Source organism: Carassius carassius, chromosome 43, assembly GCF_963082965.1.
Source record: "Carassius carassius chromosome 43, fCarCar2.1, whole genome shotgun sequence".
Classification (NCBI taxonomy): domain Eukaryota; kingdom Metazoa; phylum Chordata; class Actinopteri; order Cypriniformes; family Cyprinidae; genus Carassius; species Carassius carassius.
The window spans coordinates 20,539,074-20,561,695 of record NC_081797.1 but is presented as its reverse complement, the minus strand read 5'-3'; the positions used below and the strand labels follow the sequence as shown (position 1 = coordinate 20,561,695).

The 22,622-nt window shown below is 37.7% G+C and overlaps 1 protein-coding gene and 2 gene segments (V, D, J or C); 2 read left to right on the top strand and 1 right to left on the bottom strand.

Annotated features, from left to right (window-relative positions):
• The window catches only part of LOC132125468 (uncharacterized), a 1,183,551-nt gene that overhangs the window by 1,005,684 nt on the left and 155,245 nt on the right, over nt 1–22,622 (top strand). The gene's annotated exons all lie outside the window — the stretch shown is intronic.
• Nucleotides 1–22,622, bottom strand: part of LOC132125478 (immunoglobulin kappa variable 3-11-like) — a 100,202-nt gene that overhangs the window by 24,307 nt on the left and 53,273 nt on the right.
• LOC132124757 (immunoglobulin lambda constant 7-like) lies at nt 9,264–9,853 on the top strand. The segment is given in 1 exon segment: nt 9,264–9,853. A coding segment is annotated over 1 exon segment (372 nt).

Genomic DNA, 22,622 nt, shown 5'->3' with positions numbered 1-22,622 from the left:
TTTGTTTTTGCCTTGTTGGCCTTTTTGTTCATATTAAAGTTTTTCCCTGCACTTGGACCCAGACCCTGCTTCCCCGTCTCTACCGTGCCGTGACAGTTGGATGTTGTGTTTTAATATTCATAAATACTACAAAAAACACTCTATAATTTTGTTAGGAGGTATAGCTTGTCTGTTAAGAAAATGTAAGCAAATGTGTTCACTGACTGCACATGGTGTGAATGGTTTGGTCACAAAAGACCGATTCTGTGCTAATTGTGTTTAGAGTTTTGAAAATGTGACAACTGGTTGGACAAACACTTGTTAGCGGCTGAAAAACTGTAAACTGCACAAACTGAAATATAGAAAATGTTTGTATTCATATTTTATCACAAATTATATGTTTATATAAAGATTTTTTTTTGTGTGATAAAGTACAGTACAGCTTGGTTCAATACAGTTTAATTTATTCTGGAAAGATATCTATTTCTTATAAGATATATCTAATAGAAGCTATATTACAAACTTGTATTTAATTAATATTTAATTGAAAAATTATTTTAGAAATTTTTTAAATGAATGAAAACTGTTATGAACTTAAAACATTTTTGAATATATATTTTTAAAGATATTAACACAAATATTGTAACTACAAAAAAGCTGTTTCTTGCAGCAAAGTTTTGTAAGATTTTATCGTTTTACACTTTTCAAAACGTTACCATGATGCTTTCAACAGCTACAATAATTTTAATTATGTTTGAGATCTTGTGTTTACATCAGTATTTGATTCCTAAGCTACTTGCTGTGGTAAGCTTGCTAAGCAACATCAGGTCTGAGGACAGCAGTACTGGAGTCCTGCAGAAGGACGGTCTGAACATCTGGAACAGCAGCCTGACTCTCTCATGATGAGAAGTGAGGAGAGATCATTGTTCAGAGCAGATCCACTCACTCTCTCCTCTGGATTCTCACTGATGTCTCACATGGAGACCAACAGCACATGAGAGACTCATTCTCCACACTGAGCTTTACTCTCTCTCATCTGACATCTGCTCTGCTTTCACCAACAACATCAGAAAAGAGTGCATGTGTGCTTTTACACAGCTGTATCATGAAGCTCCTGTGAGGACGCTGAACATCTGCTGACGGAGCTGCTCTATTCTGAGAGGAACACAATCACTCAAATATGAGTTTGACTGTTTGACTCTTTATTCTCTGAAATGAGTCAGTTGAGTTGGAAAATCCACAAAAAGCCTCTTACTCCATTAATGTACAGGTACATCGAGAAAACTGCCAATAGTGCCCGAAGGAACCCTTTTCAGTCCTACATTGAAACATGTGTCCATTAGTGGTTTGTGTGATTGAGTTCTAAAATACCACATACTGTACCAGAAGAAAAAAAATACTGGATTTGTGTCACCTTCTTGTGATATGGATAATCTAGTCATGCATGATTCATTTCTCTATTACAGTTTTTTTACAATCGCTATGACAGTTTTTTCAATACCTTTAACAAGTTTTCTAAACTCTTAACACAGTTAGCACAACATCCGGCTTTGTAGGCTATACAATTAACACATTTCTTGTTGCTTTGATACAAAATGCATACAGTTAACACCAATTTAAAATGTTTGAACTTCTTTTACACACAAGCTCAACCAAGACCAAAACAATGTAATTTTACAGTCAAATTTTCAAATGCTTTCACACTGTATGCCAGAACAGATAACATCATGTTCTAAACATAACTTATATAGGCTAAAGTCAAAGTGAACAGCTGTTAATTTTGTGAATTGAAACACACATGGATACAATGGATGCTGCATGCCAAGGCATTACAGCTGAACAATACCAGAAGAGGATAAGGGATACCAAAAGATACTTCCCCAGATGCCTTGCCAGAGAAGATATCAGGTGTGATGTGGATGAGAACATGTGGCCAAACGTAGAATTATTAACTTTTTATTCTACTGTGGATTTTTCTGTTCTGTAAATTTTGTATTTTCACATAATGACACAAATAATAAATAAATGACAGCTATATTGCATTTTTTTCTTGTATTTTTGTTTTCTTTCCTTTTCTAATGTCCTGTTGCAAATAAAGTCTTTACTGCAGCAATTCTGTGTCTGTATTTTTTTTCTTTTACATAAACTGTACATTTTATAAATCTACTCTGAGATGGTCATTATTTTTTTGTATTGAATTTCTGCAGGAAAAGAAACAAAATGCATGTATTTACTAAACCCAACGAAAGAAAAATGTAGAGAGGCTTCAAAAGAAACTACAGTGAAAAACACAATCTATGATCAATTGAATATACTGTCTATTGTATAAGGGCAGACCTGACACAAAATGATATATATAAATATAATATAAATAATTATATGCATTATAAAATAATATAGTTTCTGTAATTTCAGCTGATGATAGTGTTTTTTTATGTTTCATGTTATGATTGACTAAATGTTCCTGTTGGAAGAGAACATGTGTTAGTGTTTTGAATAATTACTTGATTTTGAAACATGTTTGCAGTGTTTTGTTAGACATAGTGTATTGTGTTAGTTTATTATTGTATTTAGAAAATTAGTTTTGGAGTTTAGTTTACAATGTGTGATTTTGAGCATGAAATTAACCGTTTTGCTAATTGTGTTTTTTTGTGTGTTGGTGCGTTAAGAGTTTAGGAAACTTGTTAAATGTATTGAAAAAAACTGTTATAGCGACTGTAAAAAACTGTAAGTGAAAGCATCTGATAATAAAGAAGTTGCCAAGATAAAGAGAGTAGCATTCAGCTATTTATGTGATTTCAAAAAATATTTTTTTTATTTTCTCCAAATTATGTAAAGAGCAGGTGCAGCCATTTGTTAATGTAATGTCTGGCTTCCAGTGTCATCTGCCTAGTTTTTACAAAATTATATACTTCATATTTTTGAAGAGATAATACATTAAATAAGTGGCATTTGAATATGAATGTATAATTCCTTTTCTAGTTAATTTAATGTTCTTATTCTTATGATATAATTTGTTCTGAGCTGAAGTCTTAACATAGCATTATTACATTGCAAAAAAAAATATAAAAATGCACAGAAGAAATATGAGAGAATATCTACTTAAATATATAAGATAATTCTGTTTTCACTGATTGCAGTCTTAATATGTTAGATTTTATTTATGAGGTTTGACTGAAATTAATATAGTGATTGTGTAGTTTGTATATTGCATATATACAACCCATTCTCACTCCAAAGGCGTCAAAAACCGAAGCATGGTCAAGCGCCCCTAGCGTCATTTTATGACGCCAAATGTGCCTTTAGGCGTCGCAATATCGACGCACTACGACCTTCATTGCTTTCAGTGGGAAACTTTTGGCGTCAGGATTTCGACGCGAGGACATGAGATGTTTATCGCTATGAAATCACGTTCAAGAAGTCTCATTCAGAACACATCGCGATACTTGCCACCAGTTTAAAAGTGGCACGGGTTGGGTGAGTAATCGTATATACTCTCTTTTAATGCCTTTTATAAAGTGTATTCTGTCTTCTTTATTAATCAGATTAGCGCCATATGTTTAATCGCTGTATTATATCGGTCATCCGCGGCTGTCTTTGAGTTTCATTGCGTTTAAATAAATGAACACAGCTGCTAACTGGGGTGATTAAACTCTATCGGTCACGTGACGTGCCATAGACCTTCGATCCGTTTTATATTAATTTCAGGTTCAATGATGTAAGTTGTATTTGTAGTAAAATCATGGTAATCACAACACTTACAATAGTAATAAATGAAATGAATAAAACACAGTAAACAGGACATTTACCATGTTTTTACCACAGTAACTGTAGTTTTACTATGGTATCTTAATAATCAACACAACCATTCAATAATCACTAAACCAGCTATGTTTGTATCACTGTAATGTTAGTGTTTTTATGTGCTTTTATATGACAGATGTCACAGTAATCATATGTTCTGTACCATGCTTTTAATACCTTTTAATGTAAATAAAAAAACAAACAAAAAATAAAAAAATAATAAAGAAATGTATTTTTCCACTGGCTGATCTTTCAATCTGCTGTGTTTGCTGCAACATTCAATAAAGCTTCTCAACAAACTCCATTTGTGTCTGACAACATCATTCAACTAACAGATGAAGATGCATGTAGTGTTTGTGCAGGTGTTTTTCAGAAGCTCGATCAGTAGCAGTAAATCTAGTCAAATAAAGCTCTTGGGGTTTGAACATGGTCTCTGGAGACAGAGCTGCTCTATTCTGAGAGGATCACAATCACTCCACCCTGACAATGCAAATGAGATTTTCAGCTCACACTCCCAGAGTCACTGTTTGATTGGTAACATGATCTGGACTGAAACACACCAGTTTCACTTCTGCTGTAGTCAAGAGAAAATTAAAATATACTGAATATGAAAATAAAACATAAAAAGCCATTCTGATACAGATATTTTGTAAGAATGTAAATCTTTCTGTGGGTCAAATGGAAAGCATCACGTCCAGATTTCAGAAGTGACTGAATGCAGTCTGTTCAGTTTGACTGACAGGAATCATATATTACATCTAAAACATGATGATCATATTAAACATTGACTCATTCTATTAAGAAATACAAGATTTCTGTTAGTAGTAATGATACTGTGTTATTAATGTCTGTGTTGATCAGTGTTGTGTGTGTACTTCTTCTGAACCATGAAGATATATTTGTGGTTATTCTGCAGGTTTATGTGTTTGTTTACATTATGCTTTAGTTTAAATTGAATTAAGATTTATTAAGATCAATGGATTTAGGAACATTTTTGTGAAGATGGTTTTATAAATTATTTGTACTGACATTTCAAAAATTCTATGTACATCTTCATAAATGAGGCTCCAGAACTCAAGCTCATATTTTATAATCAAATGTGACTAAATGAACCATGAAAACTCCTGCAGATGAAGGAAATTATAACACAAGACTGTGTAATCAAATTCTGAAGCTCAAACACTGAGTCAGTTGTGTTGGACTGATGGAGAGATGAGGTTTGTTCACACTGAGACTCTCAGCAGTCATACTGACCTTCTGAATGATTGAATCAACTGTTGATCTGTGATGAGAAACAGTCAATGATTCATTCTGATGTGTGTCCTTCAGTATCTGTGTCTCTCACAGCTGTTACTGAATCACTCTGGCTCCTAGTATCATGTATAAGATTCATATTAGAATTATTATTATTATTTTTAACAAGAGCCTTTTATTCCATCAATGCTCATGTACTTTAAAGACATTGTCGATGGCTCTGTCACAAGAAGGAACCCTTTTCAGTCCTACATGGAAACATGTCGTGTTATATTCATTATATGAAGCGTCTGTCTTCAGGTGATTTGTTTTCTGATGTTCCAAAATACCACACACCAGAAGGAAACATTAGTTGAGGGATGCCATCTCATATATGGCTTTAATGTGTGCTGTGTTAATCAAGTCATAATCTTATCGTGGCATGTTTTGCTATAGTAGCAAATGTCAAATCATATAATAAGAAACAAGAATCGATGTTATATTGTATTGTGATGAAACTGCTGTTTGTTACAAAGTGTATCTCCTCAAGCTGCAGTGTCTCTCAGCTGTATCAGTGCAGTCACTGTGACTCTGACTGACGGAGGTTTTTGTACGACTCTTTATCACTGTGTGAACACATCACCACTGTGGTAACTCTGACAGTAATAATCTCCTGTATCTTCAGTCTGGACTCCTCTGATGGTCAGAGTGAAATCCTTTCCTTGGCTAGATCCACTGCCACTGAATCTAGAAGGAGTTCCTGACTGAAGGGTGTTTATGTAATAAATGAGGAGTTTAGGAGTTTCTCCAGGTTTCTGCTGATACCAGGCTAAGTAGGTGCTGTATATTCCTGGATCTGTACTACACTCTATTGTAGCTGTTTGACCGAGCTGGACAGTTTTAACCTTTAGGCTGAGTCACAGTGATTCCTCTGGATTCTGAATAAAATAAAATAAATTAGTTTGCAATCTTCTTAATAACAAAATATTACATTGATGTAAACAATATCATTATCATTACCAAAAATAGACATCCTACCTTGAATAAAACCCCCAATGGTCCAGATGAGGAGGATGATGTTGTTCATTGTTGTTGTTGTGTCTTGTGTGATGATGAAGATTGTGTTCTGTTCTGCTCTCAGTCATGAAGTGTTAAACTCACAGCTCTATAAACACTCTCAGAGCACTGAAGCATGTGCTGACGATGCAAAGAAGTGGGCAGGATTCACAACAGACTGAGCTGCTAACACACACATATACTACAAAAATATAGAAAATAGAAAAATAGAATTTTATCGAATCTGATTCAGATTCTGTTTATTGATTCTGATTCTTATCGATTCCTATAGTTAGTTACAAAAATTAAATTAAAATCAATAAAAAAAATTAAGTCAAACATTTAGATGCCAATCATATTTATTCTGTAATTTTACAAAGTGTTCTGTTTCAGCTGAAAAACATGAGGAAAAAGCAGCGGCCTACAGAAAACATAAGTCTACAAGAGAAACTCTTGTCTATGGTTTTATTATGGTAAATTATGAACAATAAACCAATTAGGAATAGCATAAAAAATACAACTGAACAAATTTCAGACACAGAAATTGACATACATTTACAAACACTGCTTCATTTTCTTTCTCATCTGTTGAAGTCCACTGTATAATGATCACAAGAGTGATAGAGAAGTCATCTCTGGTCCAGAACTGCTTTTTCTACAGTGGAACTGCACGAGAACCGACACAGCTGGGAACACACACCGCTGTTCTCTGTGCTCTGCTTCAGATGTGCGATGGGGATCATTTTACTGAATCAGATCTTTGAATCTCATTCGTCAAAATGAACGAATCATTTTTTTTTTTCATTAATTTAAGCAGAATATAATTAAAACGTATGTTAAAAGCCAAATTATTATTCCATGACACATATACTTACGTATAATTTTGAGTAAGGCTAAGGCCAAATTATGAGGAACAGAAATGATTATTAATTCATCGTTTCAGATTATGTAGTCTCTTAGTTTCCCTCACCCCTCCGTTCTTTAGTCACATCACATCTCTATAAACTGAAGCTATGCAGTCTGTACTGGAAACAGAATTGATTTGTTCATCTTTCGAGTCTTCGGGTTCGAGTCTTTCATTCTTTTGTCATGTGCTCACTTCCTGGCTCACTACCTTACAATGAATATAAACATTACATATTATTAACTGGATGCTGTTATAATATGTAATTATTATTGTGGCCTAGACCAACTTCAGACAAGAAACGCATCACTGTAAACATGTTCAAATTTCTGTATACAATACTGCAGACCTAATGACTCAAGAAGTGAACTAATAATTTCTCCTTCCGGCACAGACTGCATAGCGTCTATAGGGCTGTCACTGGATGAACAAATGACTCGAACCTGAACCTGAACATTTGAGAAGTGAACTGATCATTTCTGTTTCCTTTAAAAAATGTTTGTTGTGCATGTGCAGTCAACACGAAATTAATAAATCCCTTGCTGAGACGGCTCGTTGTTCCTGAGTCATAATAAAGATTAGTTCAAATAGAAAGAATCGTTCATGAATGACACATCACTACTTCAGACGTGTGCTCGTTCTTTCAATTCCAGCGCTTGAATAATTTATGTTTACATTAAAATGCGATTGCAGAAATCGTTAAGTGGATTGAAAAGCACGTGTCTTATCGAATACCTGGTTCTTGGAAATTTAGACCCGGTTTGGAACAGGTTCTTGATACCCAACCCTAACAATCACTAATATAACTGTTTAGTAAAACTGTTGAAACGTTTTGTGAGAAAGTCATCATTTTTGTTGATATTACCATATATGGAGTTTACAACGGCTATTTTTACGATGTATTACCTAATCTGCATACCATTTCCATGCATGTTACTATCATTGTGACACCATGTTTAACACCGTTAATGATAAAAGACATTAAGGAAATAAGAGAAATGGATTATATATGCCATTTGTGCCATACATTAATTATTATTGCCTTGTTATGTTTTAGAATAAATATATTAAAATATCCCTAAAAACTAAACTGTTTAAAATAGTTCTCAGATAAATATTTTAGAATAGAGTTGATCTCATTCTTTTCCTCTCGCCAAATAGTATTTCAGTTGTTTAAACAATTCAAATCAAATAAATGTATGCAGTTTTTCTGATAAGGTCAACATCTTTTAACAGAAAGGCCTATATTTATTGCAGTTATTGCAGTGTTAAAAAAAAGGTAACTTGCAGATATTGCCATTTTCTTCAAGTTAAATTTTTCAAAACAGTGGTATTTTTCATAATGTTGTGGAGATGACTTCACATTACATCAACATCTCAGCTGCGGTTGTATTTAATCTATTCAAACCAGAAAATGGACCGTTCGACCAAATCCAGCCGTGTCTGCCACAGTATTTAAGTAAGTGTGCATCAGTGATCACATGAGATCTGCAGTTTAGTTTAAATATTTATATATTTATATATATATATTATTGTGCATTTATAACATGCCTCGCTGTCATTAAAACTAGCATGCCACAAGAAAGTGATCAATTGCATCCACTACAAATATGTCTAAATAAATATAATTCTGCGTAATAACTTCATGTAATTCCCATGTTTATCTCCTAATGAGAGTGGAATATTTAGTGCAAATGTCTATATCGTTTAAAATCATTACTTTTCTCACTCCAGGTAAAAGAGTTTGTATGTTCTAAAATGTCTGTATGGTGCGTACATATTTACATCAAGTTTATATAAAAATATACACAGTACAGTGTTGTCAGTGGTGTAGATGGTAAGGCATGTGCTTTTTGACGTTATCGACCCGAGTATCGTCCCTTTTAAAATCTCATATCGCATCAGAAAGGCATTTATTTTCAATAAAAATGAAGAAATAATCAAAAACTTGAAAATAAAGTATCAGGGTTGGGGTATATAGGGAGGGATTTATTGTCCCAATAAGATCCTTTCAATCCTTTTAATCATTTGAATTAAAATTATAATTTACACTCAATACGTTATCATTGTATGCATATATTTTATATATTATTATCTACACATTTCCACAATGTGATTTACTTTGAGTTTTATGAATTTACAATGGGTTTATTTGTTCTTTATATGTTGTTCATATCATGTTATATGAGTTTATATATAGTTAATCTTTTATTGTACAAATAATAAATAGACAAAAAAGCAAATGTAAGATCTTTGTTACTTTATGTGTAGTTTTTATAACAGGAGCATGTGTTGTGTTTGTGTTTTCTCTGTGTTTGTGAATGTGTTGTGTTTGTCTCCTGCAGCTGGTCCCACAGTGAAGCCCTCAGTGTCTCTGCTGCCGCCCTCTTCTCTGCAGATCTCTGGAGACTCAGCCGCACTGCTCTGCCTGCTCAGCTCTTACTCTCCACAGGGGGCGCTGGTGAGCTGGACACTGGACGGCTCAGAGGTCACCGAGGGGGTTGTGACCAGCGCAGAGAGCGAGCAGGACGGCCGCTACAGCCGTAGTAGTGTCCTGACCCTCAGCAAAGCACGCTGGGAAGCGGGAGAGCAGTACGTCTGCAGAGTAACACATGATGGAGCTCCTCATGAGGCCTCGTTCCACAAGAGTCGCTGTTAGTCGCTCGCAGTGCTGATGTTTCTCCAGTGAGCGCTGCTCTCTCCTGAAGATGAGTGTATCTGAGTGTCCTGTGTCAGGCAGGATTCACATGAGTCTAGTGCTGCAGCTGTAGTCATTTACAACTCAATACTGAAAGAGAGCTCTAGTGTCAAAGCACTGGCTGATCTTTCAATCTGCTGTGTTTGCTGCAACATTCAATAAAGCTTCTCAACAAACTCCATTTGTGTCTGACAACATCATTCAACTAACAATAGGTTATTGTATGAGACATTTATTACATAATGAACACAATGTGGCAACTAATGTAATAACAGCTCATAAGGTAATACCAGCACATTTTTTAAAACTATTATTGTTTACAATGTCATAATTATCTTTAAGTATAATACATTTGAGCATAAAACAATCATAGTTTTATAAAAAGAAAATCATGCTTATTAGGCTACATTGTGAAATTGAATTATTATTATCATTTTAATAAAAAGCTTACTAATTTAGTGATTATGACATGCTTAATTTTTGAGATATAGGCCTGGTTTCACAGACAGGGTTTAGACTAAGCCAGGATAAGGCAATAGTTCAATTAGGACATTTAAGTAATATTGTTATAAACCTTTACTGGTGTGCATTTTGAGACAAAATAAAGGCACTGGTATATTTTAAGATCATTCAGAGCAAGTTTATTTCAGTTGAAACCGCTCAGATTTACATTTACATTGGCTTAAGCCTTGTCTGTGAAACCGGGGAAAAGTAATTTAAATGGTTGTTATAAAAACTTGCTTATATTCTACACAATTGTACAGGCCTTATGTATTTATAATTCTAGCTATATGATTAGACAGTTTCATCTTCCTGAGGTAAATGTCACGTAACCCATATAAATTTACCCCCCCCCCCCTCAAAGTGATCAGTACTACACTAGTGGCGAGACGGATCACAAAACTTATCACGGATCAGTGGTTTGATTAAAGTCAATTTTATTTTAAAATGCCCTACTTTGGCTGGCGCGCAGCCTCTCTGTATTCACCACTCTGCAGACTTGATCAATGTCCCGCCCACGGCGCTATCTGATTGGTTACACCTCACAAGTAATAGCCTATCAACACTTGCGAGACGGTTGATGCCGGGTCCGCTGGGCAGTGGAGTTGCTAACTTGGCGACTTTGTCGCTAGATTTCGCGACTTTTTGGACAATCATTATTTAGTCTCTGAGATTCTCTGGTGCTGCCGCACGAACGCGAGGTCTCTCTTTCCCAGTGCGAGCCTCTCTCTCTGTCTGTATCTGCTGTGTTCAGTGAGCGCAGAGAGGAACCGCACTTTCAGTAAAAAATATAAATAAATAATAAAAAATGATTCTGTTGCTTCTAACTCTATTTTACAAGCAAGTATAGCCGACATCAGTCACAGCACGACCACTGACTTCATCGTATTTGTATTTGAATTCGTTAGTGCAGATTAATGTTTGAGAGCTGGTTATATAGTCTTAATGGACCGCGTTTCAGTCATTGTAATATTCTTTCCATTGTCTGACAACAGAAACATTAAAATATAGTAATAAAAACAGTTTTATTGAGAATTAAATTAAATGGCTAAATTAAATTGCAGTATGTGAGCATAGGGAGGCAATACAATACGACGCACTTACGTCATAAATATGCTAATTAGCGCATGACTTCATATAGTTCATGTTTTCATGATTTATTTGCATATCCTCTGATGTACATTCATGTTATAACTTGTATTAATGTAAAGAATTGTTCATTTAACTTGTGCTCCGTGCTACCGTTACCATCATACCATGGACAGTTGAGTCCATGGTAACCTGAGATGTTAAAGTCCACATGAAATCAAAATGTACAATATTTATTTTGTTAGTGCACATTCCTAGTCTTCAGTTCTCTCTTCACAGCAGTTCAGTCAGTGTACTGTTTGAGTAAATGAATTACTCCGGGATATTGGTTTGTTTGAACTGATTCGACTGATTCGTTCGCGAACCGGATATCACTAAACTGCAGTGTTTTGAACTCGCTCACAACAGACACGGAAGAGAAGACAATGATCAATAAAGTCATAGTTTTTGCTATTTTTGGACCCAAATGTATTTTCGATGCTTCAAAAAATTCTAACTGACCCTCTGATGTCACATGGACTACTTTGATGATGTTTTTCTTACCTTTCTGGACATGGACAGTATACCGTACACACAGTTTCATTGGAGGGACTGAGAGCTCTCGGACTAAATCTAAAATATCTTAAACTGTGTTCCAAAGATGAACGGAGGTCTTACGGGTTTGGAACGACATGAGGTGAGTCATTAATTACATAATTTTCATTTTTGGGTGAACTAACCCTTTAAGTGTGTCAGTTAGTATTGGAGGACTTTGAATGTATAGTGCAAATTAACACCTGACCACTGTTCATGTGAGTTTGCTACTGTTACACTTAAAAATCATAGAAGGGTAAAAGTATTGGTATGATGTAAGCAACACAGCTACAACAAATAACACACTCGGTGTGTAGGCGGTGTTCGAAATCGTGTATGTAATTCATGCATACAGAAATTTAGCAAAATATGCACAGTATACATAATGGATACTGTAGAAATACACTGACTTAAACAAAAAAAAATAGTATTTTCTATTATACTTTTGCATTATCAACACACTATTTTCCTGTTTGACTCTGTAAAGCTGTTTTGGCACAATCTGTATTGTTAAAAAGAGCTATTATAAATAAATAAAGATGAATAAGATCTTTCTGTCTACAGCGATTAAAGACTTCAATAGACGGCACAAGAGTAAACGAGAGCAGATCAAATTCCATTTTATAATCCCCTATTACACGTTCCTCTTTCACCTAAAAAAGAAAACATCACGCAATCAAAAAAAAAATAGTATTCACCAAATTAGAGTTGCTTGCAAATAAGTAACAAATCCACAATATTAGTAAGGACGAGCCAATTGTCACTGGGGAAAATTAATAGTAGTTTATAAAAAAAATACAATAAAAAAAAGAGACAAGATCACAAACTAACGCAAAGGACGAGGCCCCAATTGTTACGTTCCCCTTCTTTGGTCTAGGGGGTTTAAAGGGGGAGTATCAAATGATGTAACAAAAATAAATAAAAATGTCAGAAAGCTCCTTTCCATCTATCCCAGCTCTAAATCCTTCTCACCTTTTACATCCAGAAGGATACACAACACCTTTTGATTTACACCTTATAACAAAAGAAAACTGAAAAAAAGTATTTTTTTTTAAGTATGCTTACTAAAGGGTTTCTTTTATTTAAAAAAAAAAATGTTTATCCACATATTTATAAAGCAAACAAAGATCAGTGGTGTCAAAAGTATTGGCGTTCATTACTCAAGTAGAAGTATAGATACTAGGGTTTAAAAAGACTTTTGTAGAAGTTGAAGTATCAACTCAAGCTTTTTACTCAAGTAAAAGTGTAAAAGTACTGGTTTGAAAAATTACTTAAAGTATAAAAGTAAAAGTATGGTTTAAGTATAAAAGTAATGTAAGGAAAAAAAATGCCATTAAGAACAAAAGCTTAGGCCGTGCCACAGGGGCCTATTGTGCACTACCCCACCTCCTCAAAAACACATTTTTCTAAAGGCCATAGGCCATAATGACTATAATGTTATATTAAAATGTTCATGTTGAAAATTTGGGATGCACTAGGCTACCCGTTTTTAGCCGCATATATGCCCATTGAAAATGAATGCACTTTAGTACAAAGCAAATACAATAAAGAACTAGAGATATGATGACTAGTTGCCTATAAGTATTGTAATGGTGCAAAAAGTCAAACTTCAGAGGCATGTCATCAATAACCTTTAATGGAATGTAAATGTGCATCCAAGCTTAGCTGCAGGAATCTGCGAGGGCAATGGACAAGAACATTAGTGCAGGCTTAGTAACAATTACCCTTGTATGGTAGTCTATATAAAATAAACATTAGTGCTGTCAAAATGAATGATTAATCCAAGTGAATAATCAAAAACTAAAAACAAATCATAATCCTGATACCTTCTTGATCGATACCTTCCTGTATTCACTACATACGTCTGCTATGTCCAGTGTGGGGGGGGGGGGGGGGGGTTGGCGAGTTACAAAGTTGGTATAGCCTACTTATCACAACATTGTCAATCGCGGAGGACGAAGAGAAAGCACCAATTTGGTAAATGAGCCAGTAGTGAGAAATAATAACTTTTAAGTAGGGTCCGATGCCATTTCGATACTTTTAAAACAGTACCGGCGCCTAAACGGTGCCTGAACCGATACTTAAAAAAAAATAAGATCCACAAAAAAAATATGGATAACATTAAAGAACATTACAAATATTTAAAATAAATCCATAGCTTTCACCTTGGATGCTCTCATTTCTCAAGTTGTGCTTCCCTTACTGTAAGGCTAATAAATGTATTTCACAATCTGGGTCATTATTTAATACAAAACCACACATAATGTTTCTACTGTATCTCTGTCACTCACTCTGATATTTAGTTAAGATGAGTGCTGTCTGTCACTGTCTTTAATCAGTTCTGTGAATTACTGTATGCTCATTCTTTATAAAGTAGCAACAATGTCGTTTTTAAAATACAGTACTGTGCAAAAGTCTTAGGCACATTAGTATTTTCACCCCAAAAAAGGGTTTTAAGCCAGTTATTTATATCTTTTGCTGTAGTGTGTCAGAAGGAAAAATCAGTTTGCCATTAATTTTAATAATAATCTAGCGCGATTTTGAATGCACAAGCAGTCTGACAACGGCTAAATGAATGTTTGGAAATGTAAACTGATATATTATACTGACACACGTGTGTACTACAGCAAAATATATAAATAACTGACCGAACACCATTCTTTTAAGTGAAAATACTAACGTGCCTAAGACTTTTGCACAGTAGTGTATGTATAAAGTACGTATGATTAAATTAAGTATATTTAAATAAGTGTAATTAAAGTATGTGTTCGTTCATATGTGTTAAGGGCTAGATTTTCCCTGGAGGAAACAGCTGTTTAGTGATGAGCAGCGAAAAATTTACAGTAGATGAGAAACCGACTGCTCCCTTGTGACCTTTTGTAATCTGTATTTATGACAAAGAACTGCACAGATACGGATATTCTAACAGTCTATCGATAAACACATACCTTGTGTCCTCTGTTTGTGTTAAAGTGCGCTTGCGCTGCTCTGCTGTGGTCTGCGGATTGAAGAGCATGCTGAAAGACGGGGAGGAGCCGGTTTCATATGAAATTTAAGGGGACTGACTTTGAGGCGATCGGATACCGGTTCCATACCCAACCCTACGTTTAAGAAATAAATTTTTTGATAAATGAACCCAACATGTCCTTGCTGGAGTGTTATGTGATTTGAGTCATGTGCAGGTCCGATGGATCACGCACAAACCAATAGGGTGTCGGAATGGTATATGTTTATACTTCTCATCCAATCACAATCAAATTCACTCTATCCAGATGGCGCAATTTATCTGTATAGTTTTTTTTTTTTTTTTTGATGACAAGCCGGAATTAAATGTAAGGAGTAGAAAGTACAGATACTTGCTTGAAAATGTAAGGAGTAGAAGTAAAAAGTCGGCTGAAAAATTATTACTCAAGTAAAGTATAGATACCCCAAATTTCTACTTAAGTAATGTATCGAAGTATTTGTACTTCGTTACTTGACACCTCTGACAAAGATCAACAAACAAACAAAACAAGTTTAAATAATCAGATCGTCAGGAGAGGGCCAGGCCAAAATAACAAACAAAACAAGGTTTAAACCCAGATCAATTCCCTAACAAATGAAAAGAAAAATAAAGACAGTCGTCTTACCTCTTTCCCTAACTAGCAAGAAATAAACAGGAGAAAGTTTAGGGATGTTGTGTGAACTGGGCCTGGTGAGCCAGGTTTCCTCCTGTCGTGAAAGTGAGCTGATCATTTTAACTGTCACATGCTGTTGAATACTATATAAATGTATTAAAACATTTTTCCCTCTATACCATTTATCTTGCCAGAGTTTATGAATACCTTCTTTAATTATTGTTTTCAATTCTGATTTGCTGAGTGGAACCTGTACTTCTACTTGTTCTGCTTTAAATGCTTATTTTGCCAACTCGTCTGCCCTCTCATTACCCTCAATATCTGTGTGTGCTGGAACCCAAGTGAACTGTTATATTAGCTTCTGTTGATTTATCCTGAAAATCATCTGATGAACTTCATCTAAAAGATCCTGTCAGCATGCAGATTTCCAAGTCTGGATGCTAGTTAGGGAAGACATAGAGTCCGAATGAATAACAGATTTATTTGGTTTCACTTCTTCTACCCACTGTAGTGCCATTATGATGGCTATCATCTCTGCAGAGAAGATTGATAGTTGGTTTGAGGTTCTTTTTTGTAGTGTAACATTACATTTAGGAATGTATTCAGTCACCCCCGTTTTACCTGCTGGTTCTTTGGGTGCATCTGTAAATATTTGTACTGAGTCATTATGCATTACTTCTAGATACTGCTGTACACTTTGATACATTCCTGTCTTGATTATATTTTTAGCTTCCAGATTCACTACATGATAGCTGAAAAACCGAGGTGGAATTGTGCTCAAGTTAACATTTTTGCTGCAAGGTATAGTACTGATTCCCATGTCATCTGCCTCTTTATTGCTATTCCATCCAAAACTGCTATTCACAGTGCGATCATATTACCAGCATTCTTCTAACACCAGTTTTGTAGGATGTGTAGTTTCATGCCCTTGTAAATTTACCCAATATGCTAAAGAAAGTTTTAACCTCCTAAGATTTAAAAGCATCTCCCCTACTTCTACCTGCAGGGCTGGGATGGGTGATTCGGAAGGCTCCACTACACAGTCGGAGAGCTTTGGCCTGCACCTTGTCCAGTTCAGCTAATGCAGTTTTTGCTGCTGTTTTGTATACTGTAAATCCATAGTCAAACACTGATCGGATTATTGCAATATAAATTATTTTCAAAGAAGATCCTGACGCCACCCAGCTGTACCCAGAAAGACACTTCAAAAGATTGATTGCTTTCTTACATTTGTCTACCATTTTCTGAACATGATTTTTAAAAGTAAGTTTACTATCAAACCACACACCAAGATATCTTAAGTCATTAACCTGTTTGAGAGATTGTCCATTTATCTTAAGATCTATTGTGGGTACTACCCTTTTCTTAGAAAAACAGATGAATTGCATTTTTTTTTTCCACTGAGAGGTGGAACCCCCAGTCAAATGACCATTTTCCAACCTGATTAAATGCTGTTTGCATCCTTTGCTGTAAATTGTCAATATTACGGCCCCTTACCTACAACGCTCCATCATCTGCATATAATGTCCTGTTTATCCTTTGGTTCACTCCATCAAACACATCATTAATCATTATATTAAAAAGAATTGGACTGCATACACTACCTTGTGGGATGCCATTTTCTATTTTGTATGTGCTTGATGACTCTGACCCTATCCTGACCTCTATTATCTTTAAAAAATCTTTGATCCAGTTGAACATTTTACCTCCTATTTCCATTGTATTCAACTTAATTAAAAGTCCTTCTTTCCACAGCATGTCATAAGCCTTCTCTATAACAAAAAAAGGTTGCCAAAACAGATTATTTGTTAACGTGTGCTTTACGTATGTCATTCTCCAGGCAGACTACCGGATCCATAGTTGTTCTTCCATTACGGAATCCACTCTGATATGGTGTAATCCGCCCTCTGCTTTCTAATTTGTACACTAAACTTTTAGTAATCATCCTCTCCATGAGTTTACATAGGTTAGACGTTAACACTATTGGTCTATAACTTTTGACATTCATTTTATCCTTTCCTGGTTTCCCTATAGGGACTATTACTGAGTGTTTCCACCCAGTAGGCAGTTTTCCTCGCTCCCAAATTTTGTTATATAAAACCATTATTACATTTTTTACCACATCAGATAATTATTTGATCATTTTATAGCATATCCCATCTCTCCCTGGTGAGGTATTTTTAACACCTATCAATGCTTTTTTAGTTCAAACAGTGTGAAATCTGCATCTAGTGAGCTCTCCCCCACCACTTTTATCCCCAGAATATTTTTATTTTCTTCAATGATCCTCATTCTTATAGCTAGCTCTTCACTGGAGAGGTTATGTGAGCTATGTATCCTTACAATGGATTTTGCAAGCATCTCAGCTTTTTCTCTACTGGTTACTGCCTAAGTGCCATTATCTCTTAATACTGGTAGTGAAAAGTCCCTTCTTATGCCACCCACCTTTCTGATCATTCCCCATATATCATAAATTTTTATTCCTGTCCCAATATTACTACAGAAATATCTCCAATATTTCCTTTTAGCTTCTCTTATAATTCTTTTGGCTTTAGCCTCTGCTCTTTTATACTCCAATAAATTATAAAATGAATGATTAGATTTAACACTTTTAAATGCTTTAATCCTGTTTTTAACAGCCTCTCTACACTCATCAGACCACCATGGTACCATTTTATTCTTCTTTGCTCCAAATGTTTTACCTATTGATTCCTCTGCTGACTTGTGTATTATGTTAAAAATCATATCTTTCAACTCCTCAATGTCGTCACTCAAATTTGGCATGACATCAATTAATTTGCTGATTGTTTTGAAATTATACAGCCCTCAATTGGCCCTTTTCATTCGCCATCTTGAAATCCAATTTTCTTCAAAACTAATATTTTGACTCCTTATTTTAACCCAGATAGGATAATGATCACTACCCATTGCATTGTCACTGCTCACATCCCATGTGCAAGTACCTGCTAGTTGTTGAAACACAAAAGTAAGATCGATTGCAGATTATACACCATGAGCTACGTCATACCTAGTACCTATTCCATCATTTAGACACACTAACTGATTATCGTCCATAAACTCCTCAATGATATACCCATCTCTATCTGTTCTAGCACATCCCCACAGGGTATTATATGCATTAAAATCTCCACATACTATAACTTTGTGTCACGTTGTCTGGTCTGTGTTTCCCTGGGTGTCCACTAGTGGTCTCACTTCCCCATAGGCACCCCACTGCAGGCACTACATTTCCCACAAAGCCTTGTCCCTTCATCACGGTTAATTGCACACCTGTTATTGCACTCAGCTGTCTCCACTTCCTTCATTATCCTGTCCATATATACCAGTCTTTCTCATTCTGTTTTCATGGAGTTTTTGTTTTCCGTCACCTGGTTTTCTCGTGTTCCCTCGTGTTTTCTAGTTCCTAGTTTCTTGTTTGTTTTGTTTCTGGACTGATTATATGGTTATGACCTACTTGCCTGTTTGGATACTGATTTTTGTATTACCCATTAAACACACTGCTTCTGGATCTCTCGTTTTCTGTGATTGATCATTACAGAAGGACTCCATCACACCCAGATCCAGCGGTGTGGGATTTCATGTCCGTTCCCCAGCCAGCATGGAGGAGCGGAGGGGGAGATTCCTAAAATTAACCACCCTCCGTCAAAATGGGAATGAGGTGGGTGGTGTGGCACAACAATTCTGGACCCTGGCGGTAGGATTGGGATATAATGATGTGGCCTTGAAAGACTTTTTTAACGCCTGCCTAGACAACCCTGTGCCTGAGCGGGAGATGGATTAGATGGAGATCTTTGATTTTTGGGGGTTCATACTGTACCTGCAACATCGGTCTCAGTGGGATACCCCAGCCAAACCTGTCTCTCCAGGTGGGATGGCCGACTCTAGACCGGGGTCTCCAGACAGGAGGACCGCCAGCCCAGCGCCACTGCACAATATGAACATCAGTCCAGTGCCACAGCACAAGGTGGTCGCCAGCCCAGCACCACTGCACAAGATGGCCGCCAGCCCAGCGCCACAGTACAAGGTGGTCGCCAGCCGAGCGCCACTGCACAAGATGGCCGCCAGTCCAGCGCCACTGCGCAATATGGCCGCCGGCCCAGCACCACATCGCAAGTTGGCCGCCGGCCCAACACCACTGCACAAGATGGCCACCGGCCCAGAGCCATTGCACAAGATGGCCGCCGGCCCGGCACCTCTGCACAAGATGACAGCCACAGTTGACCCTCCCGAGTCGAGTCAGGTCCCCGTTGACCCTCCAGAGTCGAGTCAGGTCCCCGTTGACCCTCCAGAGCCGAGTCAGGTCCCCGTTGAACCTTGACCCTCCAGAGCCGAGTCAGGTCCCCGTTGACCCTCCAGAGCCAAGTCAGGTCCCCGTTGACCCTTCAGAGACGAGTCAGGTCCCCGTTGACCCTCCAGAGTCGAGTCAGGTCAAGTCACCATTAACACTCATGAATTAAGCACTACTGTTCCTCAGTTAGACCTCAGGAGTCAAGTCAAGTCACCGTTGATCTTCATGGGCAAAGTCAAGACACCGTTGATCTTCATGGGCAAAGTCAAGTCCCCAGTGTTCTTCCTGAGCAAAGGCAAGTCACCGTTGATCTTCAAGAGCAAGGGCAAGTCACCGTTGATCTTCATGAGCAGAGTCAAACCACCGTTGATCTTCCTGAATCCAGTCAAAACACTACGGATCTACAATAGCCTCTTCACGTCTCTGCTGAACTACCAGAGCCTCTCCACGTCTCTGCTGAACTACCATAGCCTCTCCACGTCTCTGCTGAGCTACCAGAGCCTCTCCACATCTCTGCGGAACTACCAGAGCCTCTCCACGTCTCTGCAGAACTTCCAGAGCCGAGTCACATCTCAGCCGAACTCCCTGAGCGCTTGACTTATCCTGACGTGGCCACAGAGGCCATCCAGGAACTCACCGCCTGTCCTGTCATGGCCATGGAGACCATCTACCATCTCCTCAGGGCCACGGAGGCCACCCTTAACCTGTTCATGTTCTCTATTTCAGACTTACCTAACCCGACTTGCTCTCCTGTGCCATCGATCCCACTGTGGTGGTCTTCGGCGCCGCCCTGGTGGGCTGCTGTCTCGACCGCACGGCTGTGGTGGTCTTCTGTGCCGCCCTGGTGGGCTCCTGTCTCGACCGCACGGCTGTGGTGGTATTCTGCGCCGCCCTGGTGGGCTTCTGTCTCGACCGCACAGCTGTGGTGGTCTTCTGCGCCACCCTGGTGGGGTACTGTCTCGACCACACGGCTCCAGTACCACCTGATCCACCCTGGATACCTGCCCTGTCGGCTCGGCCCTGGGCCCCTGAACTTTCTGTTCCCTCCTGGCCTTGTGTTTTTTTTTTTTGTTTTTTTTTTCTTTATGGACCTGGCCCTCCGTCCCTCCCCCTGCTTCTCCGCTGGTCCTTCTCCCTCCTGGTCTCCTTGTGGTTGTTGTTTTGTTTTTTTCACTTCCTGTCTCTGTTTCCTGCTATGGACCTGGCCCTCCGTTCCTCCCCCTTATCCTCCACCAGTCCACCTCCCTCCTGGTCGCTGTGTTCCTTGGTTTGTTTTGTGTTCGATGGAGCATCTGGTAGCTGCTCTGTAGAGGAGGGAGTAATGTCACGGTGTCTGGTCTGTGTTTCCCTGTGTGTCAACTAGTGGTCTCACTTCCCCATAGGCACCCCACTGCAGGCACTACATTTCCCACAAAGCCTTTTCCCTTCATCACAGTTAATTGCACACCTGTTATTGCACTCAACTGTCTCCACTTCCTTCATTATCCTGTCCATATATACCAGTCTTTATCATTCTGTTTTCATGGAGTCCTTGTTTTTCGTCGCCTGGTTTTCTCGTGTTCCCTCGTGTTTTCTAGTTCCTAGTTTCTTGTTTGTTTTGTTTCTGGACTGATTACATGGTTATTACCTCTTGCCTGTTCGGATACTGATTGTTGGATTACCCATTAAACACACTGCTTCTGGATCTCTCGTTTCCTGTGATCGATCATTACACTTTGGAGTTTTCCACATCAAATACACTCTCCAACATGTTCCTAGTTATTTTTTGACAAGGATTATAAAATGCCGCGTTTCCACCGAAATTACCCGGAACATTTGTACCAGGAACTTTTTTTCCCAGAAACTTTTCCCCCCAGACCTGTTGCTTTCTGCGTTTCCACCGCGGTGTAAAGTACAGGGAAGATTAGGCAAATATACTGTGACGTAGGTCTGCGCGCGTTTCTCAATACAAAGTACGCTGATTTTGGACGTGCATTCTCTGTAGTTCAGACTTTGTGCATTCGAATCGGGAGTGTGATGTCCGCGACGACGCAAGTCCAGTAAATCTGCAAACAGCAGCGTACTTGATAACTTCAGTCAGCTGACCATGGCTACTGCTATTTTCCTCTTTGTATATTTTCAATAAAACGAAATAGGATATCAAATACCACTGCCTCCTTTCGTTTTCATTTAAGCATAATAACAGCTGCAGAAATGTACTTAGTTCAGGGATATGTGTATATATACAGCCATTACAATGAAACGAAATATTATATAGATTTGCCTTTTTTATTTTCATTTTAACATATAGATAAATTGAATACAGACCAAAGATAACCTGTTAGATTTACCCAAAACGAATTATATTTTATGTTTAACCACTAAAGAGACATCAGAGCCAGCGGCACACATCAGAAGGTCTAGCCGAGGTGAGGCTGCTTCTCGGCGGATAGATTATCACTGAGCTCCCGCTGGTCATGTGGAGCTGACCGTCTCTGAGATAGGCGAAACACATTTTTAAATAGGCGCTGTCTTTATAAATAAACCACAGATTTGAGTTTTAAACAACTACATTCTCGCCTGAAATACTTTTAAAATTACATTTCATGACACAATAAAACAGTAATATTTTGAACATGATCCGAATAAATGGTGGTTGAACTCAATCAATGCTGCGTGAACTCAACCAATCAGGATGTTTAGTGGCCAAGTCCCACCCCCGAAAGTTCCAGAACTTTGAAAAAGTACCACCTCGTCAGCAGGGACTTTCTGAGGGGCATTTTTTTACCCGGAACTTTATTTAGTTCCTGGTTCCTGCGGTGGAAACACACCGAGTATCAGGCCAAAGTCCCTAGTTCCTGGGTAAAGTTCCTGCGGTGG